General features: G+C 48.4%; 1 protein-coding gene across 1 annotated transcript; it reads left to right on the top strand.

Annotated features, from left to right (window-relative positions):
• Positions 1-417: 417 nt before the first annotated feature.
• rassf8b (Ras association domain family member 8b) lies at positions 418-26272 on the top strand. The gene is made up of 5 exons (XM_062518181.1): positions 418-711; positions 19225-19395; positions 21200-22317; positions 25034-25163; positions 26154-26272. The coding sequence occupies exons 2-5, from the start codon at positions 19284-19286 to the stop codon at positions 26270-26272; spliced, it is 1479 nt and encodes a 492-aa protein (XP_062374165.1). The 5' UTR covers positions 418-711; positions 19225-19283.
• The last annotated feature ends 170 nt before the right edge of the window (positions 26273-26442 follow it).

Raw genomic sequence — 26442 nt, 5'->3', positions numbered from 1 at the left:
TGCAGTAGGGCTAGGCCTATATAGTTCCTACTTGATCTGATTGTAGGTGAGGTTGAACAGACTTTGCCAAGAAGATGGAGCCATTTCTCGCGAAATTGCCAGAAATAAAACCATTTGGGACACTTGCACTGCTCTCATTGTCCCGACATTTCTGAGAAAATAAGTCAATTTCTCAAAGTTGGCTATAATAGGCTACGTGCTCGTATAAGCAATTCTTTTAGTTGGCATGGTAGCGTAAGTGAAAAACACTGTGGAGAGTCGACGCAACTTTTAACCAACTACTGTCCTGAACCGAGCTTGGAGGCGGGCTAGGTATCTGCATTTGCAATTGGTGAGAGCAATGCAGCTTTAAACCGGTCCATAATGCCTTGCGGTGTCCCAGTTCCGTTACAATGTATGTACCAGGCTGAGCATTAACAGAGCTGGAGGTCTCAGTGACCAGTGTAACTACCCTCTACCTGGATCGGAATCCAAGACTATTAACTTTATAGCGGCTGCGTTTAAATAACGTCGCGGACAGACCGGACGACTGGAACTCTGGAACTATTACAGTGCAGATTTTAGGCTGCTGTAGTCGAGACGGTGAGAAGAAATATGTAGTCTTGCTGCTTTCATGCTCAAGAGGACCTCGGACACAAGCGAAGTGGAGTGGAACACTGTAGCGGGCTGACGGAAGTGTATGGTGCACCTCGACACTGCATCTGGAAGCAGGTATGGAGATATCATGAACGTCACAGCCTGTATGTTTTCTTTCATGTTTTTACGCGCGCGGTTCCGAGGGAAACAAAATAACTTCGCGGCCACAGCATTATAATTGCTAGGATGAGAAGGGTTGTTCGGAACATAGTGATTATTGCCTGTCAGTGCTGAGAAAACGTAGGTCACGGGACGCTGTCCTGACCAGCTCAACCCGAAATCAACTGTTAGCTCAATATACCCATGCCGCGATAAATGGGCGATGTCGGGACATTTCTAAATTTTTGTGGGAATGCTATTTTTGTTGGCATGCGTTGGTGTCGCAGCCAGGTGGAAAAATAACTAGGCTTGGGTCCTGCCTGAAAAGATCAAGTATTGCCTAATGCAGAAATCCCATCTTTGACTAGGCTACGTCTAAATTAGGCTGATAGACCACGCACTTTGACACAATGTAGTCTACAGTGTGGTATGACTGATGTTTTTCAGTTAGTCATTCCCATGGCGGGTAAACAACCTAGGCTATAGACTGCCTCTCGATGCCTTTTATTAGTCTGTAAAGGGATAACGCAGAATATGTGCATCTCCAAGGTGCCCTGTCCGAATCAAACAGGTTGCTTTCAGTGTTGGATGAAATGTGATTTATTGCAACTTTTAAAACCTTGCCTATTTATATCATACATTGTATATTCCTCTGATAGGTTACTTATCCTTCTTCTTTACTTAGGAGTCTGAAAGTTTCCAGAGCAGATAATGTCACATCTCTTAAATCTGCTTTGTAATGAGAACCTAAATAGCCCTCCAAATAGGAAACATCACTGGTCAGCATAAGTGGCATTCTCATTGGCAATACAGATGGTTGGCTGTGTATTTAAATGGTGTAGATTATGTCAGAATTAATCCTTTGTCTAAACTGTGAAACACTATTGAGTGAGAGAGTGCCGCTGTTGGAGAATTCCATGCAGCCATGTTAATAACTGACAGCTAATCCTAACCACAAACAATCTGGGAGCGCACAGCAAGAGACAATGCCCACGAGGAAGAGGGAGGCGTCCGTCACCGCTGATGACATACTTCACCATCTTGATGTAGTCGACTGTGTTGCAAGGCAGACTTACCCCGCAAAAGACATGCTTCCACTGAACCGAACGCCTCACTCAGGCTCGGGGACATGTAGTCATAAACTATGAAATCAAAGAACCACCATTGCAGTGATTGCACTTAGCTTACAGTGACCTGCATGGTGGATGATAAAGGAGACGTCTGTCATAGGGATGTCATGTTGTCATATTTTATGCTTTTGACAGATGACCCTCACAAACCATGTCACGCTTCATTGATGGGATAGAGTCCGTTAGATGGTGCATATTCAGTTGTTTACCTGTAGAAATGGAGGAGCTTGTTTATGTTAGTGATCGACGTTTAGTCCACTGAGCAGCAAAGCTGTATTAAGCATGTTATAACAACTATTACCATTGTTTTTATAGTTGCCCTTTTATTCAGAGTCAATATCACTAAGTAATACGAGTAATATCTGCAAAAAAGTTTTTGTATTGTCCCCGGCTGTTTGTGTCAAAAACTGCAGAGGAGTTAGTTCTTCTAGTGTAATTTGATTATTTATGATAGGAAACATCTATAACTGGTAAATCTATAGAAAGGTTGTGGATATGGTATGTTGTGGATTGTAAACACACACTTTCAGGGAGCAGCATGTTGAGACAGATAGTCATAAATGTCTGAATCACAAATGGATTGGGACTTCCAGAGATAGAAATGTAAGACTTTGACAGCTTGCTTGACTTATAATTTTCCCTTACATATGCATGGGGAACTCATTATTCATCTAAACGCCTCTGACACTCACAGAAAAACACTTGGAGCGCTCCCCTCCCTTTCAGTCTCATTTATTCTCCTCCCATTTTATTTTTCACATTAATCAGATTCACAGGAAATGGAACTCACTAACTTGCCCCATAGATTTGCTCCCTTGACAATGGGACTCCATCATTAGGCATTCTAGTCAGTCGCATTTGCATCATGGCGCTACCCTGGCCTGCACGCTCCTCTCTGGAAGAGAGAGAGAGAGAGGGAGAGAGAGAGAGAGAGAGAGAGAGAGAGGGAGAAAGAGAGAGAGAGAGACTCAGTCATCAGCTTGGATTGAGAAATGATGCCTCCCTGAGCAGCGAGCCTCCACATACTCGGGGAGCACCGTCAGAGGCGCTGACGCATAGTGGGGCTGCATAACACTCTGATTGATAACTGACGGCAGCGTTGAGGGTTTATCGCTAGTCAGTGGGATGCTGGTAAAAGCAACAGTGAGTCATACCACAGTAATAGAGGCCCAAGAAGGGACAGATTTGTATTTACTTTGGAAGTGTGTGTGTGTGTGTGCGTGTGCAGTGTGTGTGTGTGTGTGCGTGCACGTGTGTTTTGGAGTGAGGATATAGAAGAAAAAGACCATCTCCAGAGAAAAATGATATTTAAGTTCTAACTAGGTCCAGAGGTGGAGAGCTGTTCCGTGCTGGAGGTTAAGGCAGCATGATTAACAAGGGTTTCCCAGCTGTGGAGAGCATACGAGAGGGAGTGGAGGGGGTGATCGAGAGGACATCATTACACAACCACTGGATCTTATTACATTCAAGTGCATAAACAGTTTCTGTAATTGTAGATGGCCTGTTGCTGGAAGCAGCTTGATCCAAGTTTAGCCTTAGAATAAATCAGAATGCCTTACAGCATTTGTGATCTGGCATGTTGTTTATGCTGCATATGTTCCAACTGAGGCAAGGACAGCAGCTTTCTAGAGAGCGCTAGCTTCTAGGTGGGTGACCAGTATTCTGTAGTTGAGTTCAGAGACAAGTGATGGCTCTGGTCCTAAGGGATACTCAAAAGAAAAGGTATTCATTTTTGGTACAAAACCACAGGACCTTCTTGAAGCTGGTTGACTCCATACAGAGCCTTTTTAGACTGACAATTTGGCATGGGATGATAAGTGATAGACCTCTGAAGTTCGCCTACAAAAAAGCCACCATCTTTGCCCAAATAAGGAGATCCGGTATCTTGAGATTTTTTCTATGGGAAAATAACATGGGGATTTTCAATAATCGCACCTGTTAAACTCTCGCGGGGATGATGACATTTGAAATGCAGACGTTTTTCACTACACAGTTTTGTCCACTGCCTTCTAATGGATACGGTGATCTTCGGCAGGTGAAGACAGCACATTTTGATCTTTGCTACCCCAAAGCTAACTTACAATGCAACTTGCCATAGGCAGTTAGCTTCAATTAACTCCCGGATCTCCTTATATGGGCAAAGATGGCAGCTTTGGATCCTTTTTGTAGGCGAACTTCAGAGGTCTATGGAGGATGAACGCATGATGTCATTTCCTCTTGAGTCTATGGGCTACGCTCGGTGAAAACAATATGCACTAGATAAAACAGCAAAAGCAGTCTGAAGTTGAAGACAGCGGATTGAGTAAGTGCCCCTACAAACTACCAGTTATCTCATGGAAAAATGGGAGAATATTCTGTGCCCTTTTTTTTCCCCCATTCACATCAGTTGTCCATGCATTTGTTTTGTTGAGCTGAGTTTTGTTGCATTACATTGCGTTGCGTTGCCCCAAACCTGAAGTGGCCACAACATCCTCCATTGGGTAGGAAATTCCCTGCTGTCAGAGGTACTGATGTTCAAGACAGGACGACAGCGAGGGTTTCCCCAACGGGCTTTGCCCTTCACAGCATCTTTTTGAAAGACCCGTGCACAAACAGATAAAAAAAATCCTCAGGAATATCTGCCACTTCCTCCCACGGCCATCAGCGGTGCTGTCATCTCTTATCCACGGGCAATGACACCATTGTCTAATCTTGCCACAGACAATGGCCCATGCTAACGACACGATGTTGGTCTGTGATAAGGCCCTTGAGGGTGGCCCCTGCAGATCGTCATGCACCACAGATAAGGAAAGAGGGGTAAACAAATGGCTCGGGTTCCCGCACTGAAAACCGTCTGACCCTCTTTGATGATAACATCTGCCTTGGCAGTGGAAGCATCAGGTGGGTCGTAAACTCTGGTGTAGCACACAGTTAAAATTCATCTCACAGGCAGGCAAAGTCTTTTGCACCACGGAGATGCGTATGCATTGGTTTATATTTTGGCTGTGAGAGCCCAGCCAGGCTCTGTGTTGATGGCAGAGAGCCCTTCTAAGAAACAGCAGGCTTTAAATAGAGATTAGATTGCAGCCGAGCGATACAAAAGTCCCCCTTTCAGTGTTAACGGTCTCTCATTGAAGTGATTTGAATCCTTCGGATTCACAGTGAAGAGCTCACACTATTCTTTTGTGTTTATTGTCTTCCCTGGGCTGAATAGGGTTTTTTATGTTTTCATTTATCAGGAAAGACATGAAGTCAGACCACTGGGAATCACGCCTAGGCTTGACATACTTGACAGGTTTCAGGTGTGACATCAGAAAGCGTTCGGAACTGAAAGAGATCACCCTCCTTCATCTTGTCTTCTTCAAAAGAGCCAGAGGCTTGAATTTGTTGATTTGTTTGTATGATGTAAAGATGCATCTCAAGTCTCAGCATGTTTGTTTATTTGCCTTTTTCATGTAGAAATGTAGGATAGCGGTTTCATGGAAAACAGCTTTTTTTTTTCCATCAGCCACAGAAGGGAAAAGGTAAAAGGGAAGACTCTGACATGGGTATTTACTATGAGGACTTAAGGGATTCTGGACAGATTGGAGATCACCTGCAACCTCAGCCAATACCTGTGAAGGACAAACACTCAAACCGTTAGTTTTTACTCTGTACTTCAGTTGCTCCAACGGTGGCTTCCAGGCCTGCTAAATACTTAAAGATTCCTGCTAACAGATCCACGATTCTTGAAAGATGACTCGGGGTGATTGGTAAAGACGTCGCAGTTTTTGACTTCTCAGATGGTATTAGAGCATGAACTTGATGTGCTGGCATGAAGCTGCGAAAAGATGACATAACGTGGCGTGCTGCTCCAACAGGCGCCGTAGCCTACAAGTGGATACGCAACTGTCGCTGCACTCTTTAGCTTGTAAAAACTCTTTATGGAGTCTTTGTGTGCCCCTCACCGACCACAAAAAAAAACAAGCATTTAAAGCCTCCCCTGTGCAGCGTGCTCCGTGAAAGTGGTGGTGGTGGTGGTGGTGGTGGTGGTGGAGAAAAAAAGTCTGTGGCCTCGGTGCCACAAACACCTTTTAAAGCCCTGTGGGAGAGAGCGTGCAGCTCTGTGCGTGAGATAAGCTCTCTCCCACTCTTACAGATTACATGTCTGCACGGAGAAGTCTCTTTCAATCTCGCCTGGACTGCTTAAGAGTCGCCTGCAGGAATGGCACGTCCGCAGCGCTCGGAGACAGACTCTCACCAGTCCGTAATGACGCTCTCCCGAAGCTGGGGCTCTAACGAAGGTCGTTAATCGCGCGCTGCTTCACAATTTTGAGTGGCTCGTTCGCTCCGCTCCCTGAAGAAGGCAAAGCCTCTGACAACGCAAGCCTGTATCAGAAACTTGGAATCTGATCTGGTAAGTGCTGCGATTTGGGTGTTTGTATGGTTTCCTGAGGATTGGGTAACACATTTGCTGATGCTTATTGGGTTCTCCCATATGTTAGCACCAGAGGGTTGCAGTTCTCACTGGGTGAACAGCTTGCTGCCATGTGAAAGCTGCTTAGATTGGACTTTAAAAGTGCCTCCCTCCCCCCCCTCCACCCTGCATACATCAAATACAAGGCAGTGGGGAGTACATTATTTGGTACAACTCCCCTATTAAGGGGAATCAAGCATGTGACTACTAGAGGGGATTTAAACCCTCAAGGCTCCTAACCATCACAGCTTGAGCCAAGACCTGAGTCCTTGTCGTGCAGATCTCCTGTGCACTCTTGTGCACACACTTGACAAAGTTTTGACAGAAACACGGTTGAGTGCAAGTGAAACAAAAAGAAATGTTAGGTGGTGATTTGTTTGAAGGTGTTGCAGCTTGGTCTCCCTGTTCAGAGATATACAGTTATTTCTCTATTCTCTATCCTGAATACTCAGCCACTCTTGCACTGTGAGGAGGCAGGCAGCTAAGCAACTAATTGTGCAACACCATTCAAAAGTTGGCTTTGTCTTCCGCCACATATTAACTTGAGGAATAGGTGCAGCGGCGTTGTTGCTGCAGTCTCAGAAGAACCGTTATTATGCTAGCATTGCGTAGTGTAACTAGCGTTGAATCAGTTCACCTGCTAATCTCACAGCAAGTGGCCAGTTGCATTCTTGGTGCACTGCAGATATGGGGAGCAAACAGAGGGACACAACAAGCGGTCCATGCAGTAGTGCGATGGCTGTCTGTGGCATTTTGTCACAAAGTAGATATCCAGATGATCACCCTGCGCTTATGATCAAACAGGGATGGACACTGGGGCGTTAAAATGCTGCTTCCCGAAGTCAGCATCTGGCTGAGTGGAGCTCTAATAATGCTGCATCATGGGCTCCGTTTCCCACTTTTGTGTTGTATTCAGCCATTTAGCGCTAGATTTACTAGCGCATTATCCAGAGCTCCTCTCCCGATCAATTTCTTTCCCCGACATGCTATTTATTATCCAGCTGTACCCACAAGGCGGTGAGTTGAGTGCAATTTAAAGTCGTCATCCGAGAGCTCCGGTTCCGGCCGCCCCCTGACCCTCCCGTCTCCCCCTGCACCGTTCCAGCGTAGGTTTCCTCGGCACCGGGAGTCGCGCCCCAGATGTGGGTCAGAGACAGTTCATTGCCTGCTCATTGCACAGACCTGTGTCACCAGGAAATGAAGGGATTTGGTCCTGTGCTCCTGTGGCGGGCGGCTCCGTGGAGGGGGCTGAGGCGGAGAGGAATGAAATGTCCTATCTGAAGCCACGCTCTTGGGGAAGGGGGCTGACTTTGCACTTCTAAACACCCCCCTCACACACACACACACACACACACACACGCGCGCACACACACACACACACACACACACACACACACACACACACACACACACACACACACACACACACACACACACACACACCCCAACTCATGTCCTCAGGGGTTGCTGCATTGAAAAGTGCACTGCAAGATTTCCTGATCACTAAAGAGAGAACAGAAAAAAGACAGTGAGACCAGCTTAGCAGTCATGTTGAGGAACATTTTGGACACCGTGTCGTGTAGTCATTTCTTTCCCAGCTGAAGGGAAGAGAAACTTGTTTTGCATACTCGAGAGTGCGCACTGCAAATGAAAAAGGAACTGGTGTTTGCACTAAGCAAATATTTTAAGGAGAATTGTGGTCAGTTTTGTTACAGTTGTGGCATGGAATTATTTGTTTATCATGCAATTGGGGTGTGCATGAGCGCTAAGCTCTACTAGCATCAACATCATGACAAGAATGTTCCTGTACCATGGCCACTGTTTAAGCTGCACCACAGTCACACACACACACACACATTCGGATAGTGGCCACTGTTTAAGCTGCACCACAGTCTGTTCAAGCGGATGGTAGGGCTCTGAATTATTGGGAGCGATTCAACGCTTGACATTTCCTTGTTTCGCTGTCAAATGATCCACTACTTATGCAACCTTTTAATCAGCTGTTTGAAAGGACAGCCTGCTCCTTGGGCTTTTTTTTATGAAACATAAGGGGGCTATATATGTCTCAGACCTGAAGACATTAACAACAAAGACCTCACAATCCAGTTCTTAACTCGGAAATGCCAGAGCAGATCTTTTTATATCTTAAATGTTGAATTTTAGAAAGAGGCTTTTTAGAAATAATGCTCCCCTTCTTTTTCTGACATGACCACATTTGAGGAACAAGACGGCCGACAGAAATAGACGAGGCTGGCAAACATCTAAACAAGTTGCACTTTTTTCTCTGTTGGCTTGAACACAGACATATTAAGCCATATAAACATTTAATTTTGTACCATGCAGTTAGTTGTTACAAAACAGATGGTCTGATCACATCTATTTGAAGACACCTGGCACCCATTCGTAAACAAACATGCCACTGCAGTGGTACACGGTGAAGAAAGGCAGATGCGACATTGCTGTTAGTTCCCCTCTGTTATTTAATTTCGGGCACCTAGGGATTCAGGAAAACTTGGCAACGTTGCTTGGGGGCACCATCACAAAGCAGTCACCATCACCACCATCTTGAGCAGGCGGTTCAAGGATACTTTAAAACAAAAAAGTTCCCCTGAGGAGAAGCCTTAGCCTGCAGCACCAAAAATAGCTGAGAAATGCTCCGCTGGACCTGATCCCAATCCTGACCCCTTTGTCATAAATGTGTAATGATCTCACGCAGTTCATGGGCACTTGACAAGTGTCCTCTCCGCGTGAGATGCAGGATGGCCGCTGCCAGTGTGTTGGGAACCTGGCAGCCTAATTTGAATCACGGCGGTTGCAAATTGTCATGGGAGATGTCATGACTTTCTCATCATGCAGTCCTGTTTACCGAAAAGGACAAAAGGTCAATACATTTCCAGCCAAACCCGTGGGCAATAATAGTAATATTAAGTTGCCTGACAATGTCTTTGAGGAAATCATTTTTGCGAACAAGTAAGTATGTTAACAATGATGGCTGTTTCTCAATCCCCAAAAAAGGAGAATCTCCCCCTCTGGCTCAGACATCCCTCATTCGTCCTTCAGAGCTCATAGTTTTGGAGGTATTCATAGACCTATTCAGACTCTGAAATCTCACAAGCCGAATGCTGGGCATGTGCCATCGCCAGCCACTGTGACAAGAATGTTGCACAGCCTGGGTGTGAACGGGGTGCTAGATTCAGTGATTTTATCTCTTGGATTTCGCAGGTCATTACTTGGATTATTTTTGGGCTGTGAGTACTCAACTTGGGCATTTCCTGGGGATGACTCAGGCAGTGTGTCACACATCCAGTGTGGCCAATACACAGTCAAAAAAAAAGATGTCAAGTGCTGAGTGGATGCTTAATTACTCTCTCGGACGGGACTTACAACCTGCAAGCTCTGCTGTTTATCCAGATCTTCTTATGTTCCCTTAATTTTGCGCAGAGAGAGATGGAGATGAAGAAGATTAGGATTTACAGGCCTGACCACTTTCAGCCCTCTCCCCCCAACCAACCCCCCCATCCCCCACTTAGTCCTAGTCTTTCCCATTGGAATGTGATGTGAGTCTCCCTCTGTTTTGTCTCAGGGCCACCACCCCCTTCTGTTGATGTCTTTATCTCCCCCTCCTCCCCCCCTCGCCCCCCCCTGGCAATCCCACCCTGAGATGTTACAGTGCAGGGCCCTGAAAACCAGGCTCCCGGCTGGTCACTGGTGGCCAGCTGGCTGAGGCCCAGCAGGGTTTTTCCACCAGAGGCTCGTCATGGCTTTGTCCACTCGTGCTCCCCACACACCCCAAACCCAGTCATCCCCCACTACACCCCCCCAAACTACAGGCCACATTATTGTCCAGTCAAACCCGGGCGAAAGCTGGAGCGAGAAAAACATGGATTGTTCCCTAATTGCCAGTGGATGTTTGTTCGTTCCTAGGCTGCTGGCCAATCCAGCGGACTGCGCCGGGCTTAGACAAAGACCCGTGAGCCATCGCCATGGAGAGGGATTGTTTGCATCCAGTCATGCCAGTGTGTGCAGACCGCCCTTGTCAGCAGGCCTCTTTGTTTTGGTGGTCACTTGTTGGAATCGGCTGCCCCCCCACCTTAGCCGATATCACAGAGGAAATCACGGGAAAACAAACACACCGTAAAGTAGTAACCTTTGGCCAATTTGTTACAGCATTCATCCTCTGTCTTAGTAAGATTCTCTCCATTACCACATCAGCGTTAACGTGCATTCCAAGCTTCTCACGGCAGTTGATACTGGAGTTTTGTTTTTTTAAACTATTACAGTTTGAAATGTGATATTTGAATATTGTAGCTGGCAGACAGATAGATTTGTTATTCTCCAGACACAGAAGCAAACACAACAGGTTATACCACCTTTTAACGGATGAGCTTGATGGTGGGAAAAAGAGACGTCGGAGGTAACCTAACTGCCTAAGAGGAGAGGAACCTCTGAAGGCCTCCCTGGGGCTTCAGGGGTGCATACCATACCCACTTCCAAGTCATCCACCTCTGGACTGCTTCCACCAACAGTTTGCTTAAGAGGCCTCTGTGGGGTCGGTCACATCAAAGCCAATCGGCACGCCGAACATCGGTGGATCCAATTAATTTCCCTCTGATCCAGAATTCCAGATCAATTCCTGCAACTGAGTGGATGTGGCTCTGAGATTCCCACTCTTCATTACGGTTGAATTGAAATTGAGTTTTTGTTTAGCTCAGGTTTGACCCGGGACCTGCTTGCCAACTGGTGGTACACTCACCTTAAACTGAGCGAGAGAGAGAGAGAGAGAGAGAGAGAGAGAAATCTGGTTTGTTTACATTAGTATCAGCCTAGAAAGGGGGGGAGGCAAACCTAACTTGACCACACGTATAGCATTCCCCTCTGCCCACCTCCCCAGTTTCCCACTCCCACACTCATCCAGTATCTGGGCTCCCCATGTCTCCGTGTGAGAAAACACATTCCTGGGATGCCGCTGGGCTCAGGCCTGTCCATGCGCTCTGAACCCGGAGGAGATTGGGGCGGCTGCAAGGTCAGGGGTCGTGTTTTAAGTCCAGCGCTCCAGCATGACACGACGACCTTGGTTTACAAAAGTCAAGAGGTGGGAAAATGCAAGCACGTATTTTGAAGAGTCTTTAAAAAGGGACCTGTGGTGCTTCTATTGTGTCTACAACTGCTGTCATTTGTGAGAGGAGAAACGGCAGGTTTGAGCATGTTAGTGGTTGCTGTGTGGTGAAAAGCCGTTGCTCATTAATTCTTCACTCTTGTCATCCAGGAGCTTTGTGATACTGTAAGTTTCACGGCGTCACTCATCAGAGGGATGCACATACACTCTTACTTCACTGTTGCCCCGGGGAAGACTACTCTTGGGAAGCTATTGTGGATCTAAATGAAAATAAAGAATATCTATACATTTATTAATGTACATCCTTTTCTTTATTAGTCAGTGCATAGCTTACTCGGCTTACTCATAATTCAAAACAATATAACACAATTCCAGATGGTAGTTTGTGTGTTTTGTTTAATGTGTCTAACAAAATATCTTTTGACGCCAAGCCAGGCCACACATAGGTCTATCATGTGTAAACTGTTGGTACACCCTCAGTGGTATATCCTGTTTTACAGAGTCATTAACTACCTGCCACCCAATCAGGAAAATTATTTCTTGTCTCCGGGCCAGGGTATAAACACAAATATTCACCGTGGCTTGAAGTGGGTTAATGTGGATTAAGTGGCTGGCTGCCCCCCCCCCCCCCCTCCCCTCCTGCGCTGCACTGGGTCAAGGGGTCCTGGTAGCCCCTCACCTGTTGCCGTGGACGTGGCCGAGTTCCTGACAGAGTTGACCGAGGAGGCCTTATGATCTCCCGGTGATCCAGTGCCATAAATAAGTGAAGGCCTCGACAGCTGCCTCTGGTGAATATACTGCTGCCGCGAGTGAACACATTTGAGAAGGTGCTTCAGCAACTGGACTGGAGTGTAGTGAGTGAGTCTCCTTCTCTTCCCAGGAGTTTATGATCGCATGTAGACAACTCTCAGAGAGGAGAGCAGCACTAAGGGAGGTCAAGTGGCATAACTTTATTTGGTCATCGTTATTTGGCATGAATAACACTGACAAACACACACACACACACACACAGACACATGCGCGTGCGCGTGCGCGTGCGCACACACACTCTAGTGTTTAAACCAAGGGGACCTTTGGTAACGTTCTTAATTTTGAAATGACCAGCCATAAAGGGCTGTATTCTTTTGTGGTGCAGTAACGGTGTAATCTAATTTATAGGCGTTGTCAAATAGGTATCCTGTGGGGGCTATTCTAAAGGGGATCTATAATTTATTGCGCTACATATAGTATTTAGGAAACAGAATTCATACTTGTGTATTCTTGAGCGTGGCGTTGATTTAGTACATGCAATCCCTCATTCCCATTACCGTTATCGGCCACAACACACAATGTCATCACTTTAATTAAAGGAGCGCCAGAGAAGCTACAGAAGAACCGTAGGAGATGTGCGGCACCAGCAGCGTTCTGAGAGAAGAACGTAACGGAAGAACACAACGCAGGCATATATACAGTACCTCTTAGTATGTGAAGACACGCACACATGCCTGCTGACATTCCCATCTCATGGCCGATTTTAAAGATGACAAAGTTGACTAGCCTAAGTGCCCTTCACACATGTGAACCCATTACCCAGCTGGCAGAGAGCACTCATAATAAGGTCAGCAGTGCTGGAGTCCTGGCTGTGCTGAATAGGCGGATATGGCACATCTGCCGTACAGTACAGTAGTGTGTGAGGTGTTCCAGATGAAGGCCTGCGTCTGCTTTTCACCTGTTCAGTCGGACCGGACCGGCGCTGGACTGTCTGGCCCACTCCGCCCGGACAGCAGAGCTGCTCAGCAGAACCTGAATAATAAATCTGATAGATGGCCGGAGTGAGTCCATTACAGTACAGGTACGTCCATAGTTACAGTAGTTTTGTCTGCATGGGTCTGTGTCAGAGGAAAGGAGCGCAAAGCCCCTGTTCTCAGTTCAGTCTTTCTGTAACTAACGACCTTTCACATGTTACCCACCTGGGTGAACATGTGCTGTAGGCTACTAACCGATTTCACCAGCTGTTCATGTCGGGTGAGGTCAGTGTAATAGCATTAGTTCTTGTCTCCTCAAAGCAAACGCAGATCATTTAAAAAAAGATGTTCTATAGATGATTTCTGGTTATATTTATATGGAACAGGAGATAAAACATGCACCTGTCACAAACATGCAGATATGTGATTTTTTATTTTTAGCAAACTAAGCATTTCGTTGTCCCTTTCCCAGGCAAAAAGCAGTTCACATATAAATGAGTGTAACACGTCCAAAAAGCTCTACTTCCAGACCACCTAGTATATATTTCTCCCTAACAACTGTCAGCAGCTTTGCGATGAATACTGGCAAGCATATCGAGTACACTGAGGTTAGGTTTATGAAACACACATACCACAGTTCTAAGAGATATAAATTGTGTGTATTTCAGGACAGTTACAAAAGAGGACAGTGCTTTACTGGTTTTCATTTCCTTTACAGCAACCACTGGGAAATTATTTTAAGTAATGGGTAAGTGATTTTCTAAATGCACATGAGAGATGGCAAGTCAAAGCCACCAGATAAATTGGATTATATTGTTCTAATAAGATTGTGGAGCTTTTCTTAAGAGGGGTTAAAATACGTCACTGCGGTCTGTGTGTCTCATTGCGTGGTTGTTGCACATTTGGTTTGGCAGGCAGGACTCCCATTCGGTTTTAATTAGAGATCGAGTTGGAGTTTAGTTTAGTGCCAACAGACATATTAAACTAAGACCATATTTCAGAAAGAAGGAATGAGTTGGGGACCTCATGTTAGAAGTTGAGAAGGCCTTATGAATTCCATGAATCAGACATGTCTTTGACAAGGCCAGTCAGTATCGATGGCGCTTCATTGAACAGCAACCAACAATTACTCATTATGGATTTCTGTGGCCCAGTGCTAAACATCTCAAATCACATGGAGGTTTTGATTTCTCTTTTAAGAATGTAGGATACATCTATTTATGAAGTGTATTAATCATATTTTGATACAGTTTTGTTGGTCATTGGTGGGCTAATATGTGGTGGTAGGCTTCAAGCCTATTTGGGTACCATACTTCATGGTTTTGTGAGGTTTAGCACCACGGACACATTCTCCTCCGGTTGAAAAATCTTTGACATTCACACGGTGGTGAGGTAGCTAAGGGCGGTGGTCAGAAGAGTAAATATCTCCTCCGACAAGACTCTTATTAAATCATTTATTCTCAGGCCTTCATTCCCGCCTGCCACCACCGTGCCTGAGCGATACTGGAGTGCCCCCGAAGAGTGTGTGCCGTGTTTGGATGATTAAACGCAAATACAGATGTTTCACAAGCAGCCGAAAAGGTCAGCTCAAATGGATAACTAAATGTTTTCCAGCACTTGATTGAGTGTTGATGTTAACTTGCGTGTGATTAATAGACCTCGGCCAGAGAACGCAGGAAGGAAACTGCTGATGTTTTGATCGTTTGCAGAGGCATGGAGCGCCATCAGAGGGGATGACTCGGCTTTTTGAAAATTACACTTTAAGTGTGATTGTGGGTGATGATTGATTAAATGCTGCTGATGTCATGCTAACGTTTTCTTCTTCTGCTCTTAGAGCCATGAAATGTAATCATATCAGTCTGGAGTGACCAAGGATAGTTCAAGTTACCATCAATTGGTAACTGCTGTTGTAGCAGCCAGGAGGGGAGAGGTATTGGCAGATCGGAGTCTCTCTGTCTCTTTAGATTCGGCGTCTTATAATGTTTATTTATTACCGCTGTCACCGGTATCCTGGAGTTTCAAATTGGGGTAATTCAGTTGCACTCTATCTTGACAATGGACAGCCCATTTCTGTGCATTTTATTCTAGCCGGAAACCTCTTTTCTGCACTGTCACTGTCATAAAGCAGAGAACTTGTTTATCACAAGTTTTTAAGGCAGCCTTGTGTTGCTGTGCTCAACGTTTTTCACTTCTCCCCTGGAATGATCACTTAGAAAGGAGTTATTCATTCTGCCAGTGGTGGGGCTGCCGCCTCTTGTGCAATGCAACCTCATGAAGCTGTTAGATTGCACATGAATGATGCTTTTAGAGTGTGTTTAATCAAGTCCTCGTGGCCTATCCAACACAGTCCCTGGGTTCATAACAGCGTTAGATGATTATTGATATAGTCACCTAGGATTTGTTAGGTTGCTGCTGTTACTGTGGTGATATTTCAAAGCTGTTACTAGATATGTGTGTGGAAACTCCTGACCTGGAAGCTAAAGGAAAAGCATCAGATAGACATCTGAAGATGCACTACTTTGTGTCCTTCGCAGTGTCCACTCCAAGGACATCCTCGAAAAGTATGTCCAAGTAAACACTACGCACTACAAGATGAGTCGACAGAAAGTCAATAACAGGAAGGCCAAAGTCAAGGCTCTCCAACAAACTCCAGCCCTTTTCTCAGTATGAAATGTGAACTTTGAGATGTGCTGTCAGCTCCATGATGGAAGAGCTGCCAGTGAGCTCTAGAACAAAAGCAAAAAGGAGTGATTTATATTGTCAGAAACAACAGGTTCTTAAAACGCAAAGATGGTGTCCTTGTGGCGTACAGTACATGGAGTCAGGCGTAAGGGTACTGAAGAACAGACAGATCTGGAGAAACGTCAATACACATTCGGATAGTGCACACACACACACATTCGGATAGTGGCTGTACACAAATCAGATGAGTCACCACCGATATCTTGATCCACTTGATAAGACGGCTGGTTGAATGTTTCTTCAACGTCAGAGGCATCCAACCTCCCGTCTCCTAGACTTTGAATGAGCGCTGGGCACCATAAATAGTCCACAGATGAGAGGCCTGTAAAGAGGCACGGCACACAGCCTGGGCTCCGGAGCTTGGACCCAGCCTTCCGCAGAGGGGAGTGAAGGAATTTGATTGCCCGTTGATAAGTAATTGAAGAGATACTCTGAGAGTTGCCAACCAAAATAAAACATGGATTTTGAGCCCTGGGCTATTCACTATTTGTTTGAGTGTCTTCTCTGTGCTGGTGTCCTCAGCCTGGCCACAATGTGTGTGTGTGTTGTTAAAAGCGTCCCAGTCCAGCTGTGCTCCTCTGTGGTGAGGAATTCCTGATTTAGTGAGATTCAGACTCTTAACTGCCAGCTCCTGCACTTCTCCCCAGTGAAAGTGATGATGACTTCGCTGAGCACAAAGATCCTGGAAAGGTGGGGTTGAGGAGGAGTTGTGTGTGGGTGGATGGGGAGGGTGTGTATGTGGGTGGATGGGGAGGGTGTGTATGGGTGGGTGGAAAGAGGAAAACAAATGGAGAGACCTCAGTACCCCCGACCCCCCTTCACACACACACACACACACACACAGACAGACACCCACACACACAAATACACATCCCTTCTCCTCCATCTTCCACTCCTTGCCTACTCCCCCACCCTCCAACCCCATACTGCTTCTCCTCCTCCCACCTCAACAATGCCCCCCCCACCACACACACACACACACACACACACACACACACACACACACACACACACACACACACACACACACACACACGCACACACACACACACACACACACACACCCCAAAGCCGTTTCCATCAGAAGACTTATAGCCTGAGTTGCCGCTCGGGCTCCTGCTCGTATCCGCGGGATGCATTGCGTCGCATGGGAACGGGCCCATTTACGGGGCTTTTACAGGCCTGTTTTGGCCGGGGATCCTGCTGTAACCGCGGACAGTTGTATATATCACTCCGGCGGGCCGTACGCCTGGCTTTCAGCAGATTGCCATCTCGGGGAGCTCGGTGAATGGATGCCAGTCCGGCGCAGTAAAGGTGGGAGTGTGGGAGTGGAGGGGTGCGGAGCGATTAGAAATTACGCCGGCGTTAAAGATCTCGGGTCAGCTAGGAAAAAAAAAAAACAGTTAAAGCTTAAGGGAGCGTCTTCTCTGGTCTGTGAAGCTAAGAAAAACAAACACAGAAATAACCCGCAGCAGTGAAATTCTGTTACACCCTTCAGTGGCCTTTCTGTGCCGTACAGAAATGTATAATACAGTGTAATTATTTATACAACAGAGGTAGTTACTGAGACAGAAGATTTCTTTAGATACTTTTTTTCTGCCGCTGCTGTCTGGCAGTCCCACATTTCAAAGAGAGCACCTAGTTCTCGCACAGCTAATGTTGTTGTTGTTGTTGTAGTTGTTGTTGTTGTTATTGTCGAGCCTCTTGAATAGCCTGTCACTTTAGCGGCTTAGCCCAGGGAGGAGGAGGCCCTCAAATGACAGGCCAGGAGATCCTCCTGGAGGGAAAATCACAGGTTAGACGCCAAATGCGTGCGAGCGGCACACCGGTGCTCATCCAACCCGAGGGGTCGAGTCGGCGGGCGGCCGGCGCCAGAATGATGGCTCATCCTGCAGCCTCTGCCAGCACCCTAATGAGATCGCTGCCTCTGCTGCGCTGCTTGTGTCAGCACTTTGAGAAAAGGGTAACTTTCACAGAGCGCGTGGCACCAAAGACACCCCCCCCCCCCACACACACACACACACACACACCCCACCACCAGCAGCACAGCAGCATTGGAAACAGGCAGGCCATTTTAAAAAAATAAAAAAATAAAAAATCCGATGGATGCCGGGGACACACACAGAGCTCCAACAAAACAAATGAGCTGAACGGCTACCAGCAGCGCCGGGCTTGATGCGAGCCGCTCGTCTGATGTCTTGTTTTTTTTTCATATTAATGCATGACTTATTAGCATTGTTAGCTTGTTAGAGATACCACGCAGGCGCTCATTAGGGCTACAGCCTGGGCTCTCGGCTGGGGGTCCGTCTCAGAAATGCTTTATGCGACACCCCAGTTAACTGGCAATGAGCTCGTGTTAGATAATAAATGTTAGCAGTGATTGATTAACCACTGAAAATAGGCGGTGAATTCCATTAGCAGAACCCTAATGACAGATGAATTATTCAGAGATGTATTCATAAATGCAGATCATTTTTGTGATTTACTTGAATAATAAAGAATTAGTCATGGTCATTGTAGAGGTGAAACCTACAATTAGGAATGTAAATCTAACAGGCACTTAGAGAGCAGTAGACTCCAACGCCTTAACAGACTTCATCAACTTGAGATGGACACAGTGCAGAAGATTGTTCATGGATGAGTCATGTTGGAGAAAAGAGTTCCTCTATTAGTTGTGTGAATAATAGCTCTGAAAGTTCAGAATGGTTCTTATTGATACATATTTTTCATTACAGTCATTTCCTGTGTATTAGCCACATTGTGTATAAGCCGCAGGACAGTTTGTTTTATGCAAGCTAAAAGAAAAAAAAACATATTATTAATAATACCATATTAACTGTCCCTGTGTATTAACCTCATTGCTGAAGAAATGTTGCAAAATCAAAGTATAAGCCGTGGCTAATAGTTGGGGAATTACGCTCCCCGCTTCCCTCCATTTCACTTCAAAAGCGTATCGGGTCCGTGCAGATCTTCCTCTCTGCAAAACATATTGTGCAATAAGCAAGCAACCGAGCGCCACCACTAGCTCCGCCATCACAATCCCCACCCCTCATAAACACTGATGGCTGACGCTCAGAGAGGAGGAAGAGGAAGGAATTATATCAATACAAATAAACGGGAGGAAGTTGCATATTGGCCTTTCTTCCAATTGGCCGTAATTTCCCTTGTGCGTCTTTTACTCATTGGCAGTAGTTGTGTGTGGAAGTGATCAGAGACAAACTGTTGTGTCTGTCTCCCTCTCCCTCTCTCTCTCTCTCTCTCTCTCTCTCTCTCTCTCTCTATCTCTCTCTCTCTCTCTCTATCTGTCTCTGTCTCTCTCTCTGTCTCTCTCTCTCTCTCCAGAATGCGCAAGAGAGCCCACTCCGCAGCGCTGACCATCACAGAGGTATGACCTCACCCAGATGAGAGCCATGGAGCTGAAAGTGTGGGTGGATGGAGTCCAGCGCATCGTCTGTGGGGTCACGGAGGTCACCACGTGTCAGGAGGTGGTGATCGCACTGGCCCAGGCCATAGGTCAGTACTGACCGCAACTTCTTCTCACTTCTAGAGTGTTGTTTTGTTTGTTTGTTTGTTTGTTTGGTTGGTTGGTTGGTTGGTTGGTTGGTTCTTTATCAGACAGATGGTTAAATAATGCTGTTAAATTATACGTGAGACCAAGCAATTCCCTTCGTAGAGCTCTGCACAGAACATGCTGTTAGGATTCCATCCCTTGGGCCACTTGTGAAAAGTCACCAGCTGAGAAGCAAGTCTTCAACAATCTCTCTCTCTCTCTCTCTCTGTCTCTCTTTGTCTCTCTCTCTCTCTTTCTCCGGAGTGTTCAAGCGAGCGAACGGCGTTCCACAGCAGTGCACCCGGGCGCCGTGTGTTTCTAAGAGTTAACCGCCGCGGTCCTTTCAGAGTCAGTGCAGCATGTGTCTGCAGGGCCCCGGGCCTCTCCTCTCTCTCTCTGTCTCTCTCTCTCTCTCTCTCTCTCTCTCTCTCTCCCTCTCTCTCCCTCTCCGCAGGTCTCTCCGGGCTTTTGTCCCGGCCCGCGCGGCACGGCGCTTTTGATTCCTCAAAGACCTTCCGCTGGCCTAGCCGGAGCGCAGTGACGAATGTGTTCTTGTTGTGGGCCCCCACTGTGCTGAGGCCCTCTGGGCTGGGGCTGGGGCTCCTATCAGCACTGCACAGCAGAAAGCACAATAAAAACAAACTCATACCAACACACATACACACATGGATTTGCATGTATGTATGCGCACACATAGATACTGTATGTACTGTATGTACATACACACTTGGACAGACTATCTTCGGCTACTCCTCCCCCAATCCCCACCCCCCCTCCCTGGGTTCCCCACATCCCTGCCGAGGGGCACTGCATGTCCATAGCTTCCCTGTCTGTTTGTAGCCAGTGTGATCCTCTCTCATCAGAAACATGTACATGGGTGACCTGGGCTGTGTTTAATCATCTCCTGTGCCCAGCCCTGCCCCGGCGTCCAGATGCATAGCCCCCAGCCAGCAGCAGAGAAATTGCTCTGTCGCAGTTCAAAAAGCCTTACAAGATATTTAATGTGTGCCATGTTTTGCCACTGAGCGTTTTTCGCTAGAAGGCTTCGACGTTCGCGGGGAATTCATGGCTGATTTGCCAATATATCATTCCTCTTACTGCTTGGCACTGACCGAAGGCTACGATTCTTCAGGCTTCCAAGGCAATTTTGAGCTCCCCTCCTCCCACACCCCCCCCCCCCCATCCTTTCTTCACTGAAGTACAGAAATGCTAGCGCATGCCGAACACAGCGGTCTTGTTCCTCATCTGATCCCTGTGTGTTAGGGGACACCCTTTTGCTCTTTTGCTCACATAACTCGTGTGCATGCTCTGTCCCCCGGAGCAACAAGTGGGCTTTGTGTTGAGGGGGGCTCTCTCTTCATGTGGCCGGCCGTTTGGGGGTGCACTGGCTGTGGGCTACAGTGTGGTCCCTTCTTTCTGAGAATCATGGAAACGAGCGATTTAAAGTGCTCGACCCCCCCCCCCCCCCATTCATAGCCTCTTGGCAGGGTTCCCACTCGCATGAGACTTGAGATTCATGTTCTTTGTCTGAAGAACTGTGGTCAGGTTTTGGGTGAAGTGACCGAGCAACCCGGTCTCACAGCGGGAGAGCGACTCAACACGCCCGTTTTGTTTTTCACAGCGTTACTCGGGGCTGTAAATTGTGCTTGTGTTGTTTCTACATTAAAGGAGTCAACACTGAGAGATGAGACTAGCTGATCTTCCCTCTTCTCCTTTCTCCTGCTCCAATCCCTCTCTTCCGTTTTTTTGTTCTGTCGCCCCCTTTAGGACGCACGGGGAGGTACACGCTGATCGAGAAATGGCGGGAGACGGAGCGGCACCTGGCTCCGCATGAGAACCCGGTGGTGTCGCTCAACAAGTGGGGCCAGTACGCCAGCGACGTGCAGCTGGTGCTGCAGCGCACGGGTCCGTCGCTGAGCGAGCGGCCCACCTCGGACGGCACGGCGGGCCACCCGCGCGGGCCCGAGCGCGGCCTCTACCGCCAGAGCCTGCCGCCGCTGGCCAAGCTGCGGCCCTCGGCCGCCGACCGCTCGCTCAAGCGCCGCGAGCCCAAGCGCAAGTCGCTCACCTTCACCGGCGGCACCAAGGGCCTGCGGGACATCTTCGCCGGGAAGGGCCGGCAGGAGCCGCACCACCCCCACCTCCACCACCCCCACCTGCACCACCGGGCCGCCACGCCCATCGCCCACGCCTACTCGGCCGCCGCCGCTAGCGCCACCAGCGCCGCGGTCAGCCAGGCCCGCAACGGAGCCCTCACGCCGGTCCCCGCCGGACCCGCGCCGGACCTGGGCCGCCTCGTCCAGCTGCAGAAGGAGAAGCTGCGCTCGCTGGAGAGCCGCCTGCAGAGCTGCGAGGCCGAGATGCAGGCCTGGCTGGACGGCGCCGAGCCCGGCGGAGGAGGAGGAATCGGCGGAGGAGGAATCGGCGGCCGGCTGAAGGAGGTGGACGAGGAGGAGGAGAACGGGGAGGCGCGCGAGGAGAACGAGAACGAGGAGGAGCTCCTGCGCCTGGAGCAGCAGCTGCGGCGCAACGAGGCGGAGATGCAGGAGGAGGAGTTCTGGGAGAACGAGCTGCAGATCGAGCGCGAGAGCGAGCGGCAGCTGCGCGAGCAGCTGCAGGAGCTGCGGGCGCGCGTGCAGGAGTGCGAGGCGCGCCTGGCCGACTACCTGGGCCGCATCCGGGCCATGGAGGCCGGCCTGGAGGCCGAGGAGCGCCTGCGGCAGGAGCTGCAGGAGACGCGGCTGCAGGAGGTGGAGGAGGAGGTGCACGCGCGGCTGGACACGGTGCGCTCCGAGCTGGAGCTGCAGGCGCAGCACGCCGCGCGACTGGACAGCAGCTGCCGCGCCGTCGACCGCTCGCTCGGACAGTCCAGCAAGAGGCTGCAGGTCAGTCACGTACACACACACACATAGACACACTCACACACACAGACACACTCACACATAGACACACACACCCACAGAGATAGACTTGACCGCTCGCTCGGACAGTCCAGCAAGAGGCTGCAGGTCACGCACACACACACACACACATACACACACACACACACACACACACTCTCACAGAGAGAGAGGCTGACAGGTACAGACACACTGTGTCTTTCACCAGGAACCTTGACTATTTGCTCGGACAGTCTAGCAAGAGGCTGCAGGTCAGGCACGCACACACACACACACACACATACACACACACACACACACACACACACACACACACACACACACAGACACGCAGACTCACACTCTCTCTCTCTCACACACACACACACACACAGATAGACTGACAGGTATAGACACAGACACACTACTTGCAACTTTCACACACACACACACACACACACACACACACACACACAGACAGATAGACTGAGAGATTGAGACACATTGAGAGACACACAGGGCCAGTTTCCCAAAAAGCTTTTAGTCCGGGCCTTGGACTAGTCTTAATCCAAGTATGGGAAACCAGCCCAAAGCGTCTTCCCATCAGCTCAGAAATCACCCTCCCAAAGCACCCTTTCTCCTCACGTCTGCACCGCTCCCATTCATCAAGCCCATGCGAAAATAATGTATAAAAGCTCCGCGATCGGTAATGATATAGCGAGACACGCGCACAAGGCCGTGAGTGATTCATCATCAGACACCTTTGGCAGGTCTGAGGTGCGTGAACTCCCCCATCCCGAGGTCTACAGCTGTCTTCATTACGGACCGCCGTAACGATCCCGTTACGGAGATGACGGCCTGATTAGTTTCCCCGAGTTTTGCATCGGAGCCTCAGAGGCATTATTAGAAGTTGAGTCAGTGTGGGGAGTCTCTGTGAAGTTCTATCCAGGACGTGCCCTCGTGGACAACCCTTCTCCTCCAAGAGAGGCTTCTCGAGGGTGGGGGGGGGGGATATGAACCTAGTTACCATGACGGATCAGCCCTTTTCTTCCATCGTCTGGAAAAATCTTGCTTAGAGGGCTGCATGCATATTAATATGTTCCGTTGGCCCACCTTAGGAAGTGCTTGCTCATGGTGTACTTAGCGTGTCCTCGTCAGTGCACGAGGCTTTCCATTCTCTCAACCCGTCCCATGGTCATCGCGAATGTCACGCGAATGACACTGCGTCACGCGTTTACCCTTCATCAGGAAAGTCGTTGGGGGGGGGGGAGTTCACCTCCGACGCAAATCAAATTAAGTCGAGTGAACAGTGCGGCGGACGACGTCCACAACCGCTGGGCAGACGAAGAGTTAAATCGCTCTGCGTGAGCGTCGTAAATAGGATTTGCTAAGTGAATTTAATGGCTAATTGAGTGGAGGAAATGTACTCAGGGCTGTTTTTAAAAAACAGCGCAGAGCGACTCTGGCACCCGTTGGACTGAAGCCGCATAGAAGAATGGAGCAGCAGGCCTGGGCCATGGTGGTGATCAGGCAGGGAAGGGTGGGTCCTCCCCAAAGCCATGGTGGAGGCACTGCAGAGAGGAGAGGAGAGGAGAGGAGAGAAGGAGAGGAGAAGGGGAGAGAGGCCTGAATTATGTAAGGCTCCGCTGGTAGCCAACGGTGAAAGATTAAGTGCTGGAGCTGGATTAAGTGTGCCTACAATGCGTCAGCTCTCTTTGGGGTTTGCAAACAACGTACACACTCGCATGCGCTCTCCTCCTCCTCCTCCTCCTCCTCCCTCTTCTCCTCCTTCCCCCACCTCTTTCTCTTTCTTGTTTTGCTCCTGCTCCCTTGTCTCTCCCGCTCTCTCTCTCCCACCCCTCCCTCTCCTTCTATCACTTTCTCACACATACTAACACACAAACACACGCACACTACTCTCTCTCTCACACACACACACACACACACACACACACACACTTTACACACACACACACCTTACACACACACAGACACACACACACAGACAAACACACACACACACACACACACACCTTACACACACACACAGACAAACACACACACACACACACACACGCACACACTCAGACACACTGCCTAAATGGTCTTGCCTCAGTAGCTCAGAGGGGAGCATGGGGCCTGGTGTGGAAAGTGATTTCACGCTGGCGCTTCTGAAAAGAATGCGGGAGCTGAACCTATGGGGCATTAACATTAATGGGGGATTGTGTGATGATATTGTCTGTCGCCGAGACCTATGCAATGCACTGAACATAATTATTAAAATGCATATTGAGTGAAACTGTTTGTGAAAGAGACAGTTTTGCTAATAGAGCTGTAACCATGAGGTAAACCATGAGCCAGAGAAAAGTTGAACACACTAGTCTAAAAGGTGAAAAGAAGCCGTCTCATTGATAGATAGATAGATAGATACTTTATTGATCCCCAAGGGGAAATTCAAGACGCGGTGCCTTCATAAAACAGCCCCGAAGAGTTTTGGCTCCCCCATGAACCGATGATCCAAATGGTTTTGGTCCAAAGTTTAGTAAAGGACTTTTACTTCTATATCGGAGTGCCTCGGATCTTTTCTCTCTCTTTTGACATGAATTCTTTTTGATCCTGATGAGCGCCTGGTTCTAGAATTTCACTGTGTCACCCACTGAAGCGATCCCTTTGTCTCTGTCCAATCCCACAATCCCAATTGGGTTTGTTTGCCTTGCCGCAGGAGAAGGAGCAGGAGCTGGAGCAGTTGACCAAGGAGCTCCGCCAGGTCAACCTCCAGCAGTTCATCCAGCAGACGGGCACCAAAGTCACCGTGCTGCCCGCCGAGCCCACCGACGAGGAGCCTGGCACAGGTCAGCAGATGGGACACTACTCGCCACACACACACACACACACACACACACCAGGGATGGAAATTAGCACCAGCCACCAGCCAAATGCTGGTAAAATGTGAGAGTGGCTGGTAGATTTCAGACACAAAGTCATATTTTAACATTGAGTGGCTGGTTAATTTGACCAGAAATCTGCTATTGGCTGATACAAATTTTAATTTCCACCCCTGGCACACACACACACACACACACACACGCACCCACACATGGCTGCATTCACACTGAGCAGCTCTTTAAATGTAGCAGTGCGTTCATGCACGCAAGAGAGGCACAGCATAGACAGTAGCTCACAGGGGACCTCTGGTGGTCAGGAGTGGGTAGAGCCCTGATGGATTCCCACAGCGCTGCCTTTGGTGGTGGTGCAGAGAGATGATTTAAATGGTTTATGTAAGACCCCACTTCAAATGGCATTATTGATGCCATCTTTCAAAAGGTGAACGCATATCTTAATCATTACACTATCCTCTGAAACTTATTGCAGAGTGCAGATCGTTGAACATTTGCAAGTTCTTGGTGCACTGGCAGTTTTAGTTTGAAAGCGAGATATTCATTACCTGCTGTTTTGAGGAACCGTCCGTCCTCATTTTTGCACATATTTTTGCATTAAGCACTGTGTGTTTACAGCAGTCTATGAAAAACGTGAGAAAGCCAATGACAGATGGTCATTATTATGAACCTATCTTGAACAATTGTTTTCACCTGCACAATGTTAAGCCAGCATAAGAAAAAAAAGAGAAACTTGAGAAAATGGGCCATAAAGTAGGGCAGGTCAGGACCTGGGACTGTGCCGCCAGTTTGGGGACAGATATGGTGTCAATTCTGGGACCGAGGTGCCGATAGTCATCAGTTCCAGCTCCTATTTGGAGTGTGTCCCAGTGATGTGCTGTAATGACTTGAGCTGCAGATGTGAAACTTCCGTGACGTTCCGTTCCGTTCCGTCTCTCTCCTCAGACGGCGCTGACCCGGGCACGCTGAAGCGCCTGGGCTCCGGACGCCAGCTCCCCAACGACCTCCGCGCCCTGCAGAGCCCGCACTCCTCCAGCTTCAACCCCGAGGGGATCTACGTCTGACCCCCCCCCCCCCTCCGCCACCCCCCCCCCCCCCCCCGCCAACCCCCCAGCCCCGCAAGGCCAAGAGACTCTGAATGGGGGACATTTCATGAGGGGATCAACAAGAGTGTGTGTGTGTGTGTGTGTGTGGGGGGGGGGGGGGGTGTTGAGGTGGAGGACGGGATGACTAG

Source organism: Sardina pilchardus, chromosome 17 (genome assembly GCF_963854185.1).
Source record: "Sardina pilchardus chromosome 17, fSarPil1.1, whole genome shotgun sequence".
NCBI classification, from domain to species: Eukaryota; Metazoa; Chordata; class Actinopteri; order Clupeiformes; family Clupeidae; genus Sardina; species Sardina pilchardus.
Note: the sequence above shows the minus strand (reverse complement) of the source record. Positions and strands in the feature narration are given on the sequence as shown.